At 41.5% G+C, this 21350-nt stretch overlaps 2 protein-coding genes and 1 long non-coding RNA gene across 8 annotated transcripts in view; 1 reads left to right on the top strand and 2 right to left on the bottom strand.

The window, feature by feature from the left end:
* Positions 1–326: 326 nt before the first annotated feature.
* Positions 327–21350, bottom strand: part of LOC123760331 (venom protein 302) — a 29628-nt gene continuing 8604 nt past the window's right edge. Inside the window, exons 1-5 of one of the 2 annotated variants that reach the window (XM_045745933.2) lie at positions 9002–9081; positions 5886–5964; positions 4103–4211; positions 777–908; positions 327–485 (exon numbers count right to left, since the gene is read on the bottom strand). In XM_045745933.2, coding sequence (XP_045601889.1) covers positions 474–485; positions 777–908; positions 4103–4211; positions 5886–5938 — 306 coding nt within the window. In that variant the 5' untranslated portion in view covers positions 5939–5964; positions 9002–9081 and the 3' untranslated portion in view covers positions 327–473. Of the gene's footprint in view, positions 486–776; positions 909–4102; positions 4212–5885; positions 5965–9001; positions 9082–21350 lie in introns of those variants that run through there. The other variant, XM_045745934.2, reaches the window with a different exon arrangement.
* LOC123760333 (uncharacterized) overlaps positions 5025–21350 on the top strand; it is a 19967-nt gene continuing 3641 nt past the window's right edge. Inside the window, exon 1 of the long non-coding RNA XR_006773147.2 lies at positions 5025–5158. This is a non-coding gene — a long non-coding RNA (uncharacterized lncRNA). The remainder of the gene's footprint in view (positions 5159–21350) is intronic.
* LOC123760332 (venom protein 302) overlaps positions 10860–21350 on the bottom strand; it is a 25451-nt gene continuing 14960 nt past the window's right edge. For 2 of the 5 annotated variants that reach the window (XM_069338304.1, XM_069338305.1), the window contains one exon: positions 19698–20216. In XM_069338304.1, the coding sequence (XP_069194405.1) occupies positions 20111–20216 (106 nt within the window). In that variant the 3' untranslated portion in view covers positions 19698–20110. Of the gene's footprint in view, positions 11044–11726; positions 11860–12272; positions 12385–14940; positions 15020–18191; positions 18274–19697; positions 20217–21350 lie in introns of those variants that run through there. The other 3 variants (XM_069338306.1, XM_069338302.1, XM_069338303.1) reach the window with 3 other exon arrangements.

Genomic DNA, 21350 nt, shown 5'->3' with positions numbered 1-21350 from the left:
ACCAGGATCTCATTTGCATGGGATGCACCATTTGATGAGAAGTCATTTTTTTAAGGGTAGAGGCAGACAACCACTATCTTGGAAGGGAAGAGTGGTGCAAGTTTGGAAAGGGTGATTGGAGGAGGAGAGTGTTTGAAAGAGTGAAAGATTTCTGTGATGAGAGGGCCTAGTAGAAACACTACTATTGTGGCTACTTCCTGATGGGAAGCTCTTGGGAGGAAGTACACAAGGTGTTGAGGATACTGTTTGAACAGATTTTTCTGTCAAATCATTTGCATGTGCAAAACTGATGTTTCACTCAGGAGGACCTGTTCAATAACGACAACTTAAAATGTTGACAAATTTATGAGATTTGGGCGAATACAAAGTGAAGTATGGTATTACATAGTGATGCAACTCATCGCTCAAGCCATGTGGTAACGAGCCTGGTCACCACATCAGGGATGTCTGTCCAGTACCATCATTCAGGGGAATCAGTAACCAGTCTGCAAATGTTAGGCAAATTATAAATGCTTGATGATTCTTCAATGATTCATAACACTAAAAACATAACCTGATATTTCTTAAGTAATTTGCAGTTTTACATAATAAGGGAGTGCATAGTTCTCTCCATGAAACACAAAATTAATTAAGCTTACACAAGGTAGCCTCACAGGCAGCTACTCAAAAAGTCCCAAAATATGAAAAACTTTTTTGCTTCTATTGGTTTTCATTAGCTATGTTACACAGACAAATAATTTTTTTAATATGATTTTCCATACAAAATAACCCTTTACCTGCTTTCCTGGAATTATGCATACACCAGGAGGTTGGTTGGGTACAGGTACTGTGGATGGATTGCTGCACACTAAGCCCGGGGCACATGACCCCTTTATGTTCCAGATGCCTGCACATGGCTCGCCAAGACCCTGTCAATATTAAATGAAATGTTAGGAATGTTAAATGTAGTAACCTGACCAGCCTGATCAACCAGGCTGTGACTCATACGTCAGGCTGCGAGCAGCCGCGTCTAACAGCTTGGTTGATCAGTCCAGCAACCAGGAGGCCTGGTCGACGACCGGGCCGCGGGGACACTAAGCCCCGGAAGCACCTCAAGGTAACCTCAAGGTAGTAGATGATGGAACAAGGTGATTAATATTTAAGCCTGATGGTGAAGGATGAGCATATAGCAATGTAAAAAGAGGTTTGAGGAAGTGTAATTTATTTGATGCAGGTCGATTTCCCTTAAGATAAACAATGTCATAAACTGATGGTAATGTTTGCACTCTGCTACATTTTCTCCACCTCCACAATGCCCAGTCAGTTATTACAATGTTCATATTTCATTAGATATTCCCTGTATTAATACCATAGTGGAAAAGGTTACAGAGGTGGATAATGGGCTCAGGAACCCACAATATTCATTAAGTTTTTTCATGATTTTGGTTAGTTTATCCTAATTAACATGAAAGTTAGTCACAAATTGGATACAGGAATTGAACCCCCCCAATGCTCTTGAGTCTAATTAACTTGTAACTAGTATACCAACAAATATAAGTTTTATTGCTTCAAACTTGTGATAAAGTTATAAGGGCAGTGATCTAATTATATTATTGTATCTTATGTTATGGTACATGATCAAGAGATGAGCAAGTAAATTGCAGGCAGTGCCAGCTTTTGGACAGTGTGTACACTACAACTGGCTAGAATATTGGGCAACATTCTAACCAGTTGTAGGTAATATAAAATATATGGACATTTCTTGAACATTAGTGATAGTTGTCTGTAAACTATATAGTGATGTGAAAAGTTTTGCCAACAAAGTTTAAATTTGGTTAGATCTATTTCAGCAGGTGGTGAAAACATCTAGAGGTACAGTACTTGTAGTAGAGTCTAAGCCCAGCAGCAGTAACATCTATAGACGTATGCTTATTATACTTGATTATGCATAAATACATATTGTACATGGTTCTTCCTGTGTGAATTGGCTTAATGTAAATTTTCTTTGACTTGGGTCTACTCAAGTTTTTTTTGTTCTCAGTGTATTATTGCCTCAGGCAGCTCATAGGCAATCCAAGGTGATTTTCAACCCTCTGAAAAAGAATATGCTTTGGCTAACTCATCAGTTTTATTTTGTAATTTGAAGTGTTAATATCTGATGGGATCCATAGGAGACAGAATCTGATTCCATCAATGAATATTTTATTATATCTGTTCCTTACATCAAAAAACAAACTTATTACAGTTATATCTTGAGTTAAGAGCAATCAGGCATGAGTGTTAAGTAAACTCTCAATTTTGGATATACATACAGCACCTTACTGACCTCATTCCCACCCTTACCTCACTAATCTTACCCCCTACCTTCTCTAATTATATATATTATATATATATATATATATATATATATATATATATATGTCGTACCTAGTAGCCAGAACTCACTTCTCAGCCTACTATTCAAGGCACGATTTGCCTAATAAGCCAAGTTTTCCTGAATTAATATATTTACTATAATTTTTTCTTATGAAATGATAAAGCAACCCTTTTCTCTATGTATGAGGTCATATTTTTTTTATTGGAGTTAAAATTAACGTAGATATATGACCGAACCTAACCAACCCTACCTAACCTAACCTAAACTATATTTATAGGTAAGGCTAGGTTAGGTAGCCAAAAAAAGCTAGGTTAGGTTAGGTTAGGTAGGTTAGGTAGACGAAAAAACATTAATTCATGAAAACTTGGCTTATTAGGCAAATCGGGCCTTGAATAGTAGGCTGAGAAGTGCGTTCTGGCTATTAGGTACGACATATATATAAATATATATATATATATATATATATATATATATATATATATATATATATATATATATATATATATATATATATATATATATATATATATTTATATATAACTGAAAACTCACACCCCAGAAGTGACTCGAACCCATACTCCCAGATGCCACGCAACTGGTATGTACAAGACGCCTTAATCCACTTGACCATCACGACCGGACAAAATGAGGTGATAGCCGAGGCTATTTGAACCACCCCACCGCCGGCACTCGGATAGTAATCTTGGGCATAGCATTTTACCAAATCACCTCATTCTTTGGGGCACACGTGAGGAACACAAATTTCGCATTTGTGTTCCTCACGTGTGCCCCAAAGAATGAGGTGATTTGGTAAAATGCTATGCCCAAGATTACTATCCGAGTGCCGGCGGTGGGGTGGTTCAAATAGCCTCGGCTATCACCTCATTTTGTCCAGTCGTGATGGTCAAGTGGATTAAGGCGTCTTGTACATACCAGTTGCGTGGCATCTGGGAGTATGGGTTCGAGTCACTTCTGGGGTGTGAGTTTTCAGTTGCATATTGTCCTGGGGACCATTCAGGCTTGTTCGCATATTTATATATATATATATATATATATATATATATATATATATATATGTCGTACCTAGTAGCCAGAACGCACTTCTCAGCCTACTATGCACGGCCCGATTTGCCTAATAAGCCAAGTTTTCCTGAATTAATATTTTTTCTCTATTTTTTTTCCTATGAAATGATAAAGCTACCCATTTCATTATGTATGAGGTCAATTTTTTTATATTGGAGTTAAAATTAACGTAGATATATGACCGAACCTAACCAACCCTACCTAACCTAACCTAACTTATCTTTATAGGTTAGATTCGGTTAGGTAGCCGAAAAAGTTAGATTAGGTTAGGTTAGGTAGGTTAGGTAGTCGAAAAAACATTAATTCATGAAAACTTGGCTTATTAGGCAAATCGGGCCTTGCATAGTAGGCTGAGAAGTGCGTTCTGGCTACTAGGTACGACATATATATATATATATATATATATATATATATATATATATATATATATATATATATATATATATATATATATATAATATTTATTTATTTATTTTGAATAGACCTCAGTGCTGAAAACACTATATGGATATACAGTATTAGATTCAATTTTCAACTGAACATTACGGCGCTAATAGCAACCATACAGTTCACCTAATAATTAAAAATACTACCATTGGAAATAAATCTGGTGATTATAGCTTGTTCTAACCTAACCTAACAGACAGACGGAGGGAGACTCGCCTTGAGGCAGCGGTCGCAGCAGTTACAGACGTCCTTCTCGACGCCCAGAGGACACCTCAGTTGGGGACACTTCCTGGACCCACACGTCTGACACGACAGCCCCGACGACCTGCCGGCCCACGGTAATGTATTATATTTTACCTGAATTTACCTGAGGGCCACTGACACGAGTGGCCTCGACGAGGATAGGAAGCCGGTGACTATAGTCGAAGCTCTCCCCTATTATTTCAATATTGCAGGTATTCACTTTGTTGATACAGCAATATGTATTAAATTTTGTAACTAGTTTATCAAGAGCCGTAACTTGCTTAGCTAAATGAATTTTGGGGATCACTTCTTGTGCCTCTGTAACCCTTTTCCACTACAGCCCACAGGATGGGTATGGGGTGCATAGTAAATGACATAAACAAACTAGACTGTGTGCAATAATTATGGTGGTATATATTGGTAGGCTAGTAATATGCTGCTCAACTCTATACTATATGAGGGATTACAAACTATAGATCAAGAGTGAAGGCAATAGTGGCATTAAGCTAATGTTTCAGTGCTGGTGCGTCAAGTTTCACGCAAATTATTGATTTATTGTACTTTGCGATACCCAAGCAAAATATATTCATATGTACAACCCATCCTGTTTTGATAATACACTTTGTAGCTATGTGGTCAATCGTACAATATATAGTCATGGAGCCCAGTAAGCAACTTTTTGTACTATTCTTATGTCTGTAAAAATAAAGCTAAAAATCAAACTTAAATATTTCTAGGCTAATTATAGCACATATATGTACAATATTAGGCCTAGGATGGTTAGGTTAGGTTTTATTAGCAACATAAATATTACAACTTTTCCTCGATATACTTCAACGAAAACGACAGAGTAAACAACCGAGTCGAGGACTCAGAGCCGTTCAACTCTGGTCTCATTCGGACCCTTGAGACAGTTTTAAAGGTGTTGAGTTGTAAACGCAACTAACTGAGACCAGACCAGCGCAGTCGGTTAAGTGAAAGGGCAGTAACCTCGACTAGCAGAGCAGGCAACTAGCGTTTGGGGGTGCGGTAAGTGCTCACAAAACACCATGTTTGAAACACATTTTGAGTGTATTGACCGTGTTTAAAGGTTCGAAATCCAGCATTTCAGTTCGAATGTTTAAAAATAGACAACACGAGGGTAAACGTTCATTATCTTCTAAATAGTTCCCAATAATGTAATTGCTGGTAAAAACGAATTGAAAACTAATATGTGGATAAGTACATCTTCGAATATATTGCGGAAAGTTCCTTTCTAATATAATAGCTAATAGTATTCAATTACTGAAATTTGACAATGTATATCTTTACGGACTGTAAGAAGTTAGACAGTAGGTAGAAATTTAGTATTTAAAAATGTTTTCGGAATTCTATAAAATACTTTGCTAGGAAAAGTATTTGGGAGAAAAATGCAAAAATTATTACGTCAATATAAAATGATTTATAACCCTAACATTAAAAATTATATTTAGTAAAGATTTTAATTGTATTCAATTTATAGTTTTTTTTTTGTCCTAAATTAAAACTATACAGTATAAACTTAATCCGTTGACTAGGTTTACGATAAACCCGAGTAGAAATTGACCTCCGATGTTAGTAAATATAGAGTCGAGACAAGATATTTTAGAATTTTCTCAAGTCTGACTTCTACTCACGAAATTTAAGTGTTTGAGATTCAAATACGGAACATATCCAGAAACACTGTAGGAGGTTCGTGCTTGAGGGGAGGTAAACAAGAATAGTGAAGGTGACTTACATGTGAATGAGAGCAAGTAATGCCAGCAGGACCACGCCAACTCCACGCATCATTCTGGCACTCGTCTGAACCACAGCTCCTGTGAAGCACTCGTGTCATTAAAGGTATTAATGGCTCCATGGACGTTAACAATTGTTATCTAGAATTGATAGCACCCCGTTATAGCCACGATGGCTGGAATGTACACAATATGGACTGTTGATACCCCCCCCCCTAAAAAAAAAGTGATTGAAAATCTGTTAGGCTTATATAGGTACTGAACAAACTACTGACCACCAGGATGGAAATTCGGTAACAGCTGTGGGATACAAGTACAGTACTATTTGCCGCTAGTGAACAATCGTATGAGGTGAAAGAAAACGTTACCCAAACGCTTTAGTCTTGCCGCTGTAGCGAGTATATTATTGGGATAATCTACTCGCTACACCGCAGTCATCAAACCCGGGATCTCTTGGCTGTCACGACTGCTCGTACCACTCCCAAATATTACGTGTTAGGCCTAGGTTTGTTTATATAGGTCTAGGATAGGTTAGATTAGATTTATTATTACTGCTTCACTTCTGTCACAGCCCTGTTAGAGGCTGTGACAGGTGAACTTACCTGCCAGGTAAGTTCACTACGGGATCACCATAGCCGGTGCTACGTGGAAATTTTGGTTCAGAGTAGCTGAATCTAAAGCAACAACAACTCTTTAGTATTCCTAAAGTACACACCGTGAACTTTTATGTGTACAACAGTCCACACTTTGTACACGTCACCTAGTTAGTATATGGGGTCTGATGTTTGAGATGGGTTGGGTAATTAACACCATGGTGTTATACATGGTGTTAATAACCCATAACTGTGGGGTTATTAACTGTGGTGTCATATGATGGCAGTGTGACGTGGTACTGTGGCATTATGGCATGTCCACGGTGTGGCACGATGGTGGTGTGGCAATGTGGGTTGCATAGCTGACATATTGTAGGCTTAGTTGCTTGTACAACTGACTCGGTGACTAGGCTTCTTGTATAGCTGATGTAAATAATAAACTTTTGGTGCACATATTCCTAGATTTGTCGCTCTCCGAATTGGTGCATTTTATATAATTAACGTTTTACACCTACGAATACTTCACTGTATCATGCTTCTGATGTATTTTTTATAAATAATTATTTCTTGAGTGTATGGCATTTCCTGAGTGTATTTCAACTGTTGTAAATTGGCAGTTGGCAATCAGTAAACCCCTGATCGGATGTCGCGTCACGTTCGCAGATAAGTGGCCTCTGTGTGGACGCAACCCGTCCTCCTGTTACAACAACGGACGTTAAAAGATGTATTAAAACACGCGAATTTATCCTAACTGACTCTAACCTACCGACTCGCTCATAGAAAACGTGTTTGTTCCATGGCCGTTGTGATTAATAGTACCACGTTATTTGTCTACACTTTCTTTATTATGCACCCCATACCCATCCCGTGGGCGGTGGTGGAAAGGGGTTACAGAGGCACATAATCAGTTTAGGAACTGAACCCCATAGTTCATTTAGGTGAGCAAATGACAATCTTTTGAAGCTAGTTACACAATTATAAATGTAACATACACATGTAATTATATATTATACAATCATTTACACAAATACATATACACGTCGATAATCGTTTTATATCAAAAGTGATTCAACAAAAGGCTCACAAGGCACTCTACATCTATGGTGAGTTACACAGTTACTAGTCTTACTCCACACCCACCTAACTGGGCGGCAGCTTTACAGTCATGTGCATGCATTTCCTACAGTAAGCAAATTTTGCATACTTCGCTAAGATTCCCGGCAGTACATTATTATAAAGGAAGCACTTACACATATCTTGGACTCCATTGATGGTGTTATCTCTGAATTCCGCGATTTTTTTCACATTCCATTATATAATGACTCAATGTATGCGAATAGTTCTGCTGACAGTTTACATTTAGTCAAATTTATATCGCTTAGAATTTTGACGTCAAAATGTAACGTATAATTTGAGTGAACATGTTGCTAGCTATTAGCTGTTTATTTTATTAATTACAGTACCAAATAAAACTGCCGATCATTATATGTGAGGGGGATAAATGCTTGAGTACGCGGGGGGTCTTGAATGTTTGGAATGTTTATAAGCGGGGAGGAGGATGTTTGGACGTGTGCGTGCGGGAAGAGGAGTAAACATTAGGCTGTGCATGTCGGGTGGGTGGCGAATGTGTGTGTGTGTGTGTGTGTGGTGCGTTTCGCGGTGTTTGGTTCTTTCAGGACAGGCTACTCTAAGAGAGCTTATCTTGGCTCTGAGCGTCAGCCTCAAAGCACAGCTTGTCAGGCTCTGTTGTAAGATGTCTTTGTCCAGCTCCCTTAGTCTGTCGTCATTCATCAATTTCCATGTCCACTTAGGAAACCTGTAATCTCTCCTCATCTATGGCGAGTTGATTTGCAGTTATTAAACAGTTTATAAGCACCCAAGCGTTACGAGGTTGTATATAACGGTAATAACTTTGGGTTAAGTTTCGAAGCTCGTAAACTGTTCAATAAATAATAAATATAGACTAAGACACACGTAGAAGACGGACAGTTAAATAATGTATACAAACTAGAGTATATACACTCGGTCTAACGAGGTGGTTCTTAACATCTCTTAATATTAAACTGACTAACAAATGTGTGTGGAAAATGCTCTGTTTGCTATGCTCGTAGGGACGTGTACCAAAGTATTAAAATCCATCCTTCAATACGATCATAGGCCAGGTTTGATGAGTACTTTCGACCGTTCCTGGCACAAGCAATAATTCTGGAAGTGCGACTTTATCCGAATTTTACACTATAAAGTAATTTGACCCCAGGATGCAACCCCACAAGTTGACTAACTTCTGGTTACCTATTTACTGCTAGGTGAACAGAGCATTAGGTTATAGACAACGCAACAAACTTGTAGTTTTAGATTCAGCTACTCTGAACGATAATTCAAAAAGCATAGGCTGTGGTGAGCCCATAGTGGACTTGCATCCAGCCATTTCTGTCCCGCTTGGGATTCGAACTCAGAATTCCTGATTCTGAGTAAGAGAACAAACTCTATTTTACCATCGGAACAAAAAGTAACAGTTTACTCACGAGCAAGTGTGTAAAAATTGTGCGTCTCGAGCAGTAGCTTCTTGGCAACTGGCTGGAAAATTTACATCATTGCCTTATATAGCGAAATCTGCCGTGCACGCGGGGAGTGGCGAGATGGGTTGTGGGTTTTTCCCATTATCTTATAAAAGACCACCTGGGCAAAATAATCAAAGTACTAATGGTTTCGCCATCTCAGCTGTGTCCAACTCCAGCAGGTGTCCTCCCTGGGTCAAGAATGTCTAGTGCTTCTTGGTTGTGTTACATTACTTATAGTACAGGAGTTTCTTCTTGTTCTACTGTGAAGACCTGCCAGGGGCCAGATTCACGAAAGCACTTACGCAAGCACTTACGAACGTGTACATCTTTCCTCAATCTTTTGACGGCTTTGGTTACATTTATTAAGCAGTTTACAAAAATGAAAACTTGCCAATCAACTGTTGTTGTTGTTATAAACAGCCTCCCGGTGCTTCGGAGCTCATTAACTGTTTAATAATTGTAAACAAAGCCGCCAAAGATTGAGACAAGATATACAGGTTCGTAAGTGTTTGCGTAAGTGCTTTCGTGAATCTGGCCCTTGGAATTCCTAACACTTCTTTATCATTCTCGGTAAACGAATTATCTCCCGTCCTCAGTTTCATCACCTGTTGTTTTTTGTTAGTTATTTTTCCACACTAATGTGGCTAAAAATCAACCTTCATTATTATTTTTTGCATTGTTTTAAATTTGTCTTTGCCACTTGGAGGCACTGATAACTGGCCCTCTGGTAACCTCTTATTTCACTCTTAATATCCTCAGGCTGGTACACTGCTTCCTTATGTCCATGGCTTGTTGTACTTGTTGAAGTTCATCATTTCTCATGGGCTCCTCCCTCCGAGTAGGGAGGGAGGAGCCATTTCACTTACGGGCATGAATAGCCCGTAAGTGGTGGCCCTTTTGAGCCATTATTAGTATCAATAGATGATACTGGAGACCTGTGGAGGTGCGGCTGCACCCTGCGTGACGGGAGATGTCTCCCGTGGCCACCCCCCCCCCCCTTCCTCCGCCCTCCAGTATCCAAGACACCAGCACACCGCCTGTCTCAGCAGGGCACCAGACGCCACTCGCTAACGACCATTCTCCTGCCGGCCGATAGTTGCCAACAGAATTCGCGCCATCTCTGACGTCATGCCCCATATAAATAGGGCTCGCCGGCGGCCAAACATTTTACGGGCTATACATGCCCGTGCCACCTTTTGGGTGGCTTAATCTTTATCGGTCAGTCAATCCAGACATTAGCACCCTTCGAGTGCTCTCAGCTATAAGGTCTACTCTAGCTCCCCCGGGTGACGGTAGACGCTTCCAGTTTGTGTATAAAGTATTTCTTGCACCCTTGATATTAATGTAAATTCCACTTGTATATATATTTCTCTTTTTTTTGATCTTGTGTAAAGCCAAGTGTTTAAGAGTTTTGTTTTTCATTAATTACTTATTATTTTGTGTTATTAAAGTCATTTTTGTTATATTATTTTTGTTATATTTATTTATTTATTATATATTTATTTATTTATTTATTATATATTTATTTATTTATTATATATTTATTTTTGTTATATTAGTCATTTTTGTTATATTAAATGTTTGAAGTTTTTTCTCTTTGGTTTTCACCCGCAGCTCTCACACTGTAGAGGACACAAGCAGGTTTTTTCTTTGTTTTACTTTTTTTTTAGTAATGTGAGATTGGCACAAGAGCAGAATAGCCGCTGTTCTATTCCAGATTCTCGTCACAACTGTAATATTGTGTTATTAACATCAAGTACATTAAGCCAAGGTTCTCGGAGCCAATATTAGGTGATATTTTACGGGTAAAAATTCAAACTGGTTCATATCTGAAGTTTATTTGCATAATGGAAATTATGATCTTTTAATAATGACACGTTATTAAACGCTCGCAATGCTTGACATTTAAGGCAGGAATTATGTGATGTATGAAATCAAAATAAATGTAGAATGTTGTTCAACAACATTCTTCATCATCTTCACTGCAGAACAAATTAGCCTTGTTACTGTAAATGGAAACAAAAGTTAGTAAATTATGTATAATCATTTTTGACGGAAAAATAAGCAAAATTATATATAATACATTTTGTGGGACAGGCAGCCTGCGTGTGTGTGTTAAGACTTGTATTGAGGCTCCTCTCAGGTCGAACTACTGACCCCCTCCCCTCCCCCCAGGATGCAACGTACAACAAGCTGACTAACTCCTGGGTACCTATTTGCTTCTAGGTGAACAGGAGCATTTGGTGATAGAAAATCCACCCAACCAGTTCTGTCCCGCCCGGGATTCGAACCCGAAATTCTCTATTGTGTGTCGAGAACGAAGCCGACTGTATTACCAATGGATAGCAAATGTAGCATTTTTTATTAAGTGGTTTCTTTCAGAGGTTCAGCAAAACTGAACGTATAACAAATTTATCATACCAAAACTGCTATAATATTACTGTATAATCTAATGTTTTTCAACCTTCAAATTTGTATCATCTACAGCTTTTCTAAGATAAAAAAAATAGATACAGTAATTAAATCATTATCGAAGTTGTGCGAATATTCTGCGTCTTTCTTGGTCTCTCTCTCTCTCTCTCTCTCTCTCTCTCTCTCTCTCTCTCTCTCTCTCTTTGAATCTTTTTTTTCACATAAACACACAGAAAATATTACTCCTTAATGCACCTGTAATCTCCATGCCCCTTACCTCTTGCCTCTTACGTCTGGGGTTCACATTTGCCTGGCTCCTGTGTCGTGAAGTTGGGCGGGTTGGAGCAGGTCAGACCCTTCCCACAGGACCCGCCGTGGTTCCAAATGCCTCCACATTCCTCGCCAAGACCCTGCCAATAGCACATGATGTAGTCGCTGATAGGGAGAATATATATAACATCATCGTCATACTCTGGTTGTGGCCAACCAGGTCTATATGACTGCTCCCACAGAAACATCCGTCCATCATACTGCGCTTGCTAGTAACAGTAACTAGGGCCTGTCTTGCGTCCCGACCCATGCTGACGGAACCCCTCCCGCTCCACGGTGATGAGAACGCCCATGGAAACATGCCCGCCCTACCACCCCTTTCCCTCCAAAAAAAAAAAAACCAATTTCCCTTTAACATTTTATTACTGACAGCTAAGTTGCGGGGGGGGGGGGAAGAGTTAAAAACGAATCTGATTACATTATTGTTGTTTGTAATTGAAATTTTATTCAACATCCCTTTTAAAGCGTAACTCGTACATAAGTAAAGACTTACTTTGAGGCACCTGGGACAGCACGAGCACAGGTCTTTCCCTACGCCAAAATTACACTGCACCTTGGTACATCTATTTCGGTCACATGGACGGGGACAGGACAAGCCAGCACTCCTGCAGAGGACGAAATGTAATTATTTTGGGAACATATGTTTATGGATCCATTAGTGCATTGATGTGTGTGTACCTCTGTCAGTATTTTGTCATATTGGAAGAAATAGATTAACTGCAAGATCCGTTGTCACTTCTATTTCACTGGTGAGGGTCTGGAGCTCCTGGGAGATCCAGACCCTTTAAATAGGCCAGAGCTATTTATACACAATTACTCTTGTGTATAAATAATCTCCGAAAACTTTAATTTAGTATTTTCCATATTTATTATTGTGAGAGAATCCACCGTCTCTCTTCTTTGGTCTGACAATCTGCTCGTTTACCGTCATTTCCTTCTGACGTCGCCGTGCAGCTTAGTCCTTTTCCCCCCATGAATGCTATATAATTTTCATGCTGCCTTTGTTCATTCTTGTATATTCATTCCTCTCTTCTGTAGTTGTGGGTCGCTTGTGTTCCGTGCCCGATTGATCTTCTTTCTTGCCTCCGTTAAGCCACTGACTGATTGTTTATGTTTGAGATCTTACAAGGAAAATACATTTACTCTCGGCTTTTTTTGGCATTCGTTTGGTAATCCATCATTTCGTAGGGCAATTTATTCTTTGTCTCTTTTCTATGCTGTTCTTCGTAGGAGTTCCCTGAAATTTTTAATAATGCCTTTTCAAGTATGCCAGTCTGAGTCTCCCGTCCTTTTACTCATTCTCAGTTTTCACAGACATACAGTGTATTAGGATGGTAGCACGTAGTGACAGTTCATTGCCAGGGGACATTTCTTCATATTCCATAATAATTAACTAGTTTTGTCGGGGACAACCAGCATATATGTATATAATATATACTTTTGGCTTTTATTGAGGGTCCCTCTAAGGTCGAACTACTGACCTATCCCAGGATACAACCCTACAACAGTTGACTAACTCCTGGGCACCTATTTCCTGCTAGGTGAACAGCAGCATTAGATGAAAGGAAACGTGCCCAACCATTTCTGCCCCAGCTGGGATTCAGTGTCCCCCTTTACATGTTAAGTAAGACGGCTCCTCTCCATTGTCTCTAGTATTTTTTTCCACAAAGTCCTTTGCCTCCCAGGGTGATGCATGATCTCCAAGTGTGTTCTCCCATGACAAGCAGCTGCGTTAGTTTTCTTAGGCTACTTATGATCTGCTGCATCTTAGTGTTCCTCGTCTGAGGGTAATTCTATCTGCCATAGCTGTAGTCTAGTGGTCAGGGTAATCAGTTTACAAACGAAACGTCTCGGATTCAATACCCACGATGGATATAAACATTTGGCTGCATTTCCTTTCACCTGATGCCTCTGTTATGTAGATAGCCGAGAGTTTGGTAACTTGTGGGTTGCATGCTGAGGAAGGTGATTAGCTGGTCTAGCTGTGGACCTCAATTAGCCAAACAGGTTTCCTGTCCCCCAACAACAGAAAACCATTTCGTGGGCAAGGAAATGTAGATGTTTATCTCTCAGAATGTTCGGTAATATGTTTATTGTTTGTGATGTGTGTCTGTATGTATTAACACGATGTACTGAACGGGTTGAGAATAGCTTGAGCTACCTCATCCCTTTGTCTGTATTTTACCTCAATAAACTTATTTCAATTTCGTGGGCTCTGCTTTTTGTCCGGTTTGTCATTTCGAGATGGTCGGCTCAGCGTTGTCAGTTAACTAATCTGTTACTTTGGGTATAGTGTAGCCAGAGACACGGAGGGGCCTCGTCCTCCGAGGCTCCAGTGGTGGTGGTGGTCCTCCAGGCTTGCTGGGGTGCTGAACCCTCTCTCTCTCGCGCCTCCATTGTTTACACATTTCCAAACGCAACTTGTCCTCTTAAAAAGAACGTCGCTTTTGGCCGTTTGCCCGAATATGGACGTAATTTGAAAATAAAAAAAAATGAAAATAAATTTGGGATTTTTTTTTCAACAACAGTAAGCTAAGGGTCTTCTGATAGGTTAGGTGGGCAGGAAATGCTCGTAAAGTTTCAAAACCTTATGAAAAACGTTAATTGAAAGTTCCTCTTCTAAGCTGTCTGAGGAGGGCCGGACGACTCACAGAAAACGGAACAGTACGTCACTTGAGTCGATTTCATTTCAAATTACGTCCAAATTTGGCCATAGTGCGCATACGAGCCAAAAGTGACGTTATTGTTAAGAGGACGGGTTGTCCAAACTACCGTCAGGAGTGTCTGCCACCGAACCTTGTATGTAATATTTTCCACTTTTAGTTAATTCGTCTTTATTTCACTATTTGTATTTCCAATTTTTTATACTATGCTTACCTCATTTATTGCCCGAAACGCTTTGCGTAATAGTGGCTTTAGGCATTGTATGTACTAGCTATACCTATAAGTCAAACAATCCTTGTAAATATTTATTGTATGTATGTACCTTACCTAAATAAAATTGTATTGTATTGTATTGTATTGTATTGTATTACACCTTCTAGATTTGCTGAGTAGACGCTGTAGGAGGTTCGTGTGTGTGTGTGTGTGTGTGTGTGTGTGTGTGTGTGTGGTGGGGTGGGGGGGAGGGGAGGTAAACAAGAATATTGTTTATAACTTACATGTGAATGAGAGCAAGTAATGCCAGCAGGGCCACGCCAACTCCACGCATCATTCTGGTACTCGTCTGAACCACAGCTCCTGTGAAGCAGTCGTGTCATTAATGGTATTAATGGCTCCATGGAGGTTAACAATTGTTATCTAGAATTGATAGCACCCCGTTATAGCCACGATGGCTGGAATGTACACAATATGGACTGTTGCACCCTCCTCCCACCACCCAACCCAACCCAAAAAAGGGCATATTTTATAATCTTCATTTTGGAGAAGGAATTGGAAATCTGTTAGGCTTATATGGGTACTGAACAAACTGTTGACCTCCAGGATGCATTCCACAGCAGTTGCCGAATTTCAAAGTACTATTTGCAGCTAGTGAACAACCGCATGAGGTGAAAGAAAACGTTACCCCAAACGCTTCAGTCCTGCCGCAGTGATCAAACCCGGGATCTCTTTGGCTGTCACGACTGCTCGTACCACTCCCAAATATTTCATGTTAGGTCTAGGTTTGTTTATGTAGGTCTAGGATAGGTTAGATTAGATTTATTATTACTGCTTCACTTTTTGTTATGCTCTTCTGTCACAGCCCCGCTCCTGTGCCAGGTAAGTCCACTACGAGCTCACCATAGCCCGTGCTGCTTGGGAACTTTTTGTTCCCAGTAGCTGAATCTAAAAAACAAAACAAAAAAAGCTCTTTAGTATTCCTAAAGTACACAACATGAACTTTGAGTACAACAGTCCACACTTTGTACACGTCATCTAGTTAGTGTATGGGGTCTGTTATTTGGGTTGGATAATTAACACCATGGTGTCGTACATGGTGTTTAATAACCCATAACTGTGGGTTATTAACTGTGGTGTCATGATTTCGCCACCAGAGGTGGCCACCTGTACTCCAGTAGTTGCCCAGCGTGCGTGGTGGTTGGTGGACGCGTGTCGTTTGAGCTTGCTTGATAGAAGGACCCCCTCCGTTTTGCGGGCTCATTCGGTGGGTCTGGAATTTACTGGACGGGCCGACTACCCAGCCGTGGAATTGGTGTCATTGCATCAAGCTATTGTGAAGTTTGCGCATGAAGACAACTACAGGGTGTTTCTACGTTATTATGAGGGATGGTCCTTGCCCCTGCTGGACGCTGCCGGTACGGTGATCATCTCGGACTGCAGTGGGGCCCTCACCTTTGTCAGCGTGCAAGGTGCACCCTTGAATTACCGGAGGTGCCACAATACTGCGGCAATACTTTGGGTAGTTTGGTAGTCTTGAGTGTGAGGCTCAATACGGTTTCCTCCGGGAAGCTTAGGGGCGTCCGGACTAGTATCCGTACTCTGGGGCTGTGGTCGGGTATCCCGTCCTCGGTGCGGCTCGTGGGGTATTACATCCGGGTCTGTTATGCCCGTCAGCCTCGCACGTGTTTTCTCAGTGGTTTGTCGGGCCACCTAGCTGCTGTCTGCTTGGCAGTTGTCACCAAAGTGAATCTTTTTCGCGAGGAAGATTTCCCGCCATTAGCTGTGGAGGATGAATTTGTGGACGTGCCCTTGGCTGAGGTGCTGCGCCCTGTGTTGGACGGTGCGCCTGCTCCTGGTGGGGCTTGTTCCCCAGTGGTTGTGGCATCCTTGGTTGGGTGTCCTCCTGCTGTAGTTCTCCCAAGTGCTTGCTCTCCATCTTCAGCTTCACCGTCTGCAGCGCCTGACCCTCTGCCTTGTCCTGCGGATCCTGTTTCTCCATCCCCGCTGCTTGTCCCGGCTGTGCTGGGAGGTGTTGTGGTGGGATCGGTCCCCCCTGTCGTCGAGGCTGCTGACGTCTTGCGCCGTGCGACAGTGTGCCTGCCCCCTGCGCTTCCCGTGCTTCTGGTTCCGCCTCCGGCTCTCAAGATGTGCGGTCGGGTCCCAAGTGCTTGCGGCGTTCCTCGGGCCGATGTGGGCGATTTTGATGCTTGCGAGTGTCGGTGATGTGGTCCCTGGGGCGGCCGTGTCGACTACGACGGTGGTGGCGGAGGTTCACATGCCTGTTGCTGCCGCCGATGACGATGTCTTTGTTAACCTCTGTTTCTTCTCCTGCAGGGGGTTCCCCGCAGTGGAAGGCTGCCCCCGCTGATCAAGACCTCGTCGTGGTGCTGAGGAAGGATGTGTGCCGGGGGCCTTGGTTCCTGTGCCCGGTGGTGGGATCCTTTATGCCCCTGCGGTTTCCCCCAGTGAGATTTCTTTTTCTGTGGGGACCCTTGTTACGGCCTCCGGGGATTGTCAGTCATTAGAACTCTTGGGATGACCAGGTGCGTCCGGTCCCGTGGTGCTCTTCTACCAATTGGGGTGCCGCATGCTAAGGGGTTTGTTTCTGGGGCGCTGGATTTGATGTCTCGGCCTTGCACATCGCTTGGTGGCCGGGTGCCTGATGAAGTCATGATGATTTGGGAAGCGTACTGCTTGCGCTTTCCGGCGCAGGAGTTCCTGGATAAACATCCGTACTGCTTGTGCTTGTTTTTGTGAGCTTTGTGTTTTGTGATTTTATAGTTTATTAGTTTATTTTATATAGTATAGTTTATTTTATTTTTTCATTCTCATTTCGTTTTTTAACTTTTTCTTATATTTCAGTGATAGGAACATTAGATTATTAGGGAATGCATCAGACGAGGGAGTGGGGAACGGTGGGGAGGACGAGGGGACGGGGTAGGGGGGGAATGGATGGGAGGACTGGGAGACAAGGGAAGGTTGCTGTGGCTCAGCAATGCACATGCATTGCTGAGTCACAACAACGCAAGGCCGGGTACAGCTAGTAAATAATAAATATACCCTAAGACACTTAAAAGACTGACAGTCAAGTAATGTGTACAAACTGGAGTATATACACTCGGTCTAGCGAGGTGGTTCTTAACATCCCTCATTATTAAACTGGCTAAAATGTGTGTACAAAATATAGTTTGCTATGCTCGTGGGGACGTCTACTAACTTAACATCCACCCTTCAATACGATCATAGGCCAGGTTTGTTGAGTACTTTCGACCGTTCCTGGCACAAACAATAATTCTGGAAGTGTAACTTTATCCGAATTTTACACTATAAAGTAATTTGACCCAGGATGCAACCCCAGAAGTTGACTAACTCCTGGTTCCCTAATTACTGCTAGGTGAACAGGGCATTAGATTATAGAAAACACACCAAACCATTTCTATCCCGCCCGGGATTCAAACCCGGAATTCTCGGTTCTGAGTAAGAGAACAAACGAAGCTGTACTACCGGAACAAAAAAGTAACAGTTTACTCACGAGAAAGTCTGTAAGAATTGTGCGTCTCAAGCAGTAGCTTCTTGATAACTGGCTGATAAACCCACATCATTACCTTATATAGCGAAGTCCGCCGTGCCCGCGAGGAGTGACGAGATGGGTCGTGGGTTTTCCGGTTTCTTGCCAGTTATTTTCCACCTGATGTAGTTGTAAATCAACTTTCTTTATTGCTATTTTTTTTTTGCATTATGTTTTAAATTTGTCTTTGCCTCTTTTCTCCCTTAGAGACACTGATAACTGACCCTCTGGTTGTAACGCTGGGTGGGGGAAATAGATCTTTTTAGTCCATTATCGATGCGGTCGGAATTTGCTGTCTGCTGTGTCGAAGGTGAAGTGTCTTGGGGTAGGCTGGAACTGAATACGCAGAGTGCTACAGTCTCAAGCGGTAACTCTCGAGCATCTGTACTGAAGTTAACTGAACCACTGTGGAAATTATACTGATGATTACTCGATTGATTTATAAAGATTAAGCCACCCCTAAAGATGGCAAGGGCATAAATGGCTCATAAGTAAAGGCTCTTTCGAGCCATTAACTGTACGGACAGCTGATACTAGAGATATGTGGATGGATGGATGGATAGGGGTCTTCATGGTGGATTTCAGCCTTGGAGGGTTGACTGTACCAGTCATGGAGCTGGTGGGTTAGTGTAGCCCTCTAGGCTTTCCGTTTTTTTCTTTGGCTGAGCCATGCTGTCGTTGGAGATTGGCGAGGTGGCCTCCATGAGGTGATCTTGTACCAAGTAGGTGTTGCATTTGTACTTCAGCAGTGGAGCTCCTACTAAGATTTCCTCGTCCGAGGAGTCTGTAACATTCATAGTTGGTGGTTCTGTCTTTCGTCTCGCAGCCTGAGGTAGGCTCAGGTGTTGTGTGATAGTGGAAGAAGCTATTTCAGTTGTGTTGGTGGTGCTGTTAGTATTTGTAGACAGCATGTCTGCTAGCGTGTCTGCTGAGATGGTGATGGTAGGAGTGGAGGGAGCTGGAGTGGAGGGAGCTGGAGTGGAGGGAGCTGGAGTGGAGGGAGCTGCTGTTTGTGTAGCCTGGGTTTTCAGTGGAATTGGGGGTCTGAGTTGAGACCGACCTTGTGGAAGTCCTCTTTGTATTAGGGAGACTTGCACCAGGGGCCATGATGGGCTCCAGGCCATTGGCTAGGTATAATGCGTTCAGTTCACTGACGAAACGGTGGTTGTCTGGTCCGGCAAGCTTCTCTGCCCTGATGATTACTCGATTGATGATTGATGAAGATTAAGCTATTCAAGAGGTGGCATGGGCATGAATAGCCCGTAAATTCACTGTCGGCACCAAGGATTGCACCAAGTCTGATGTCAATCCCTAAACTTTTTGTAAAGTTTGTTATGAAACCACAAGGAGTGGAAGGACATGTATTCTTATATTTCCAATCATTGTTGACTCTAGGGGGGCCTTATAATTCTGCAAAAGTTCTTTTCTTTTCCTTTTAATTTTCAGAGAGCATGGATTAAAAAAATACAATGGTTATCAACAATTTATTTAAACCAATCTTAATTCCAGATTAATCCACAACTATTCTAAGGGCAAAGTCAACAAGTCTTTGATGGACACTATTAATTTTGGAGAAGAATGAATATGTATTTTACTGGTTGTATAAACATAGGCATTGTTTTTGCTACAAGTTACAGTGCAGCAGTTTGCAATAAATTACTCAAAACAGTGTGATGTACTCTCAGTGAAATCCTAACAAAGTCCCTTGAAATCACAAAAATAAGACTTGAGTGTCAATGAAAAGCTCCCTCTTCAGCAAGTCACTTTGTTACTTCCTTATACAGAACCCACTTTCACACGAATACAGCACGGTATAAACCGGGCAATCCAAATATCACATTTTTATGCAGCGAGTATTTTTACAATCCACCCACTCCAGGCCATTAATGGGGGAAAAGGAGACACTGAAGAATTCTCAATGTAGAATGAAAGCTCTCGAGAACAGGCATGTCAGACATGTGGGCCGCATGCGGTCTTTGGCAAGCACACCTGTGGCCCGCACAAAGGATACTGTAATTTGGTATTTAATATAATAGAAAAATATTCTGCAATAATTTTTATTAAATGACTTCAATTAGTTGTTGTGTGTGGCCCTCATGATAACATAAATGTGATCCATATGGCCCTCAGGGGGGTGGGGAACTCTAAATTTGACTTGCCTGGGGTCAGATTTATGAAGCAGTTATGCAAGCACTTACGAACCTGTACATCTTTTCTCAACCTTTGGTGGCTTTGTTTACAATTATTAAACAGTTAATGAACTCCGAAGCACCATGAGGCTGTTTATAACAATAACAGTTGATTGGGAAGTTTTCATGCTTGTAAACTGCTTAATAAATGTAACAAAGCCGTCAAAGATCGAGGAAAGATGTACACGTTTGTAAGTACTTGCGTAATTGCTTTGTGAATCTGGCCCCTGCTCTAGAAGGTATATTCATCTACACAAAATATCTTCTCCAAGAACTACATAGCTTCAAATAGGCTGCCAAGTATTACTGGCCGAAGCTAAGGAATGCCCAGGACATAAAAGGGTACCACACACCCGAAAGTCCCATGGAAACCACCTGCAAAACAAAACCCAGGCATTGTTGACCCAGACTTTCCAAAAAATTTGCACATATCTCCCTAATATAACATCAATTGTACTTACGACAAAAGGGCTGATGAGACGGAGGATGGTGGCCCTAAAAAGAGTTCCCAGCAATAGGCTAATCCAGTCATCAGAGCCAAAATGCTTGAATACAGCCTCACCACTGAAGAATATGCACAACAAATCTCCCTACCAAGTGAAAGATTCTTGGAGTTTTTAACACTCCAAGCCTGAAATTCCTTCCCGTTGGAAGGAGATACAGTAAGGCTTCAGTGAAAATATAAGGTTCAAAAGCTGACAGAACAAATGTGAACCCTCCAGAACATGCTGCACCCCCACCCCATCTCCCTAAGAAAAAGAAGGGCAGAAATGAGAGAAGAGTGCAACAGCAAATCCATCCAACCAGGCTACTGAAACGAACCTAACCTACTACAGCATGTATAAGGAAAATGTAAGCATTGAAGAAGTTAGCAACCAAATCTCAAATTATTGGTGCAGACATCTTATTCATGGCTGCTGTTGCCTCTGAAGCT

Source organism: Procambarus clarkii, chromosome 39, assembly GCF_040958095.1.
Source record: "Procambarus clarkii isolate CNS0578487 chromosome 39, FALCON_Pclarkii_2.0, whole genome shotgun sequence".
NCBI lineage: Eukaryota > Metazoa > Arthropoda > Malacostraca > Decapoda > Cambaridae > Procambarus > Procambarus clarkii.
Note: the sequence above shows the minus strand (reverse complement) of the source record. Positions and strands in the feature narration are given on the sequence as shown.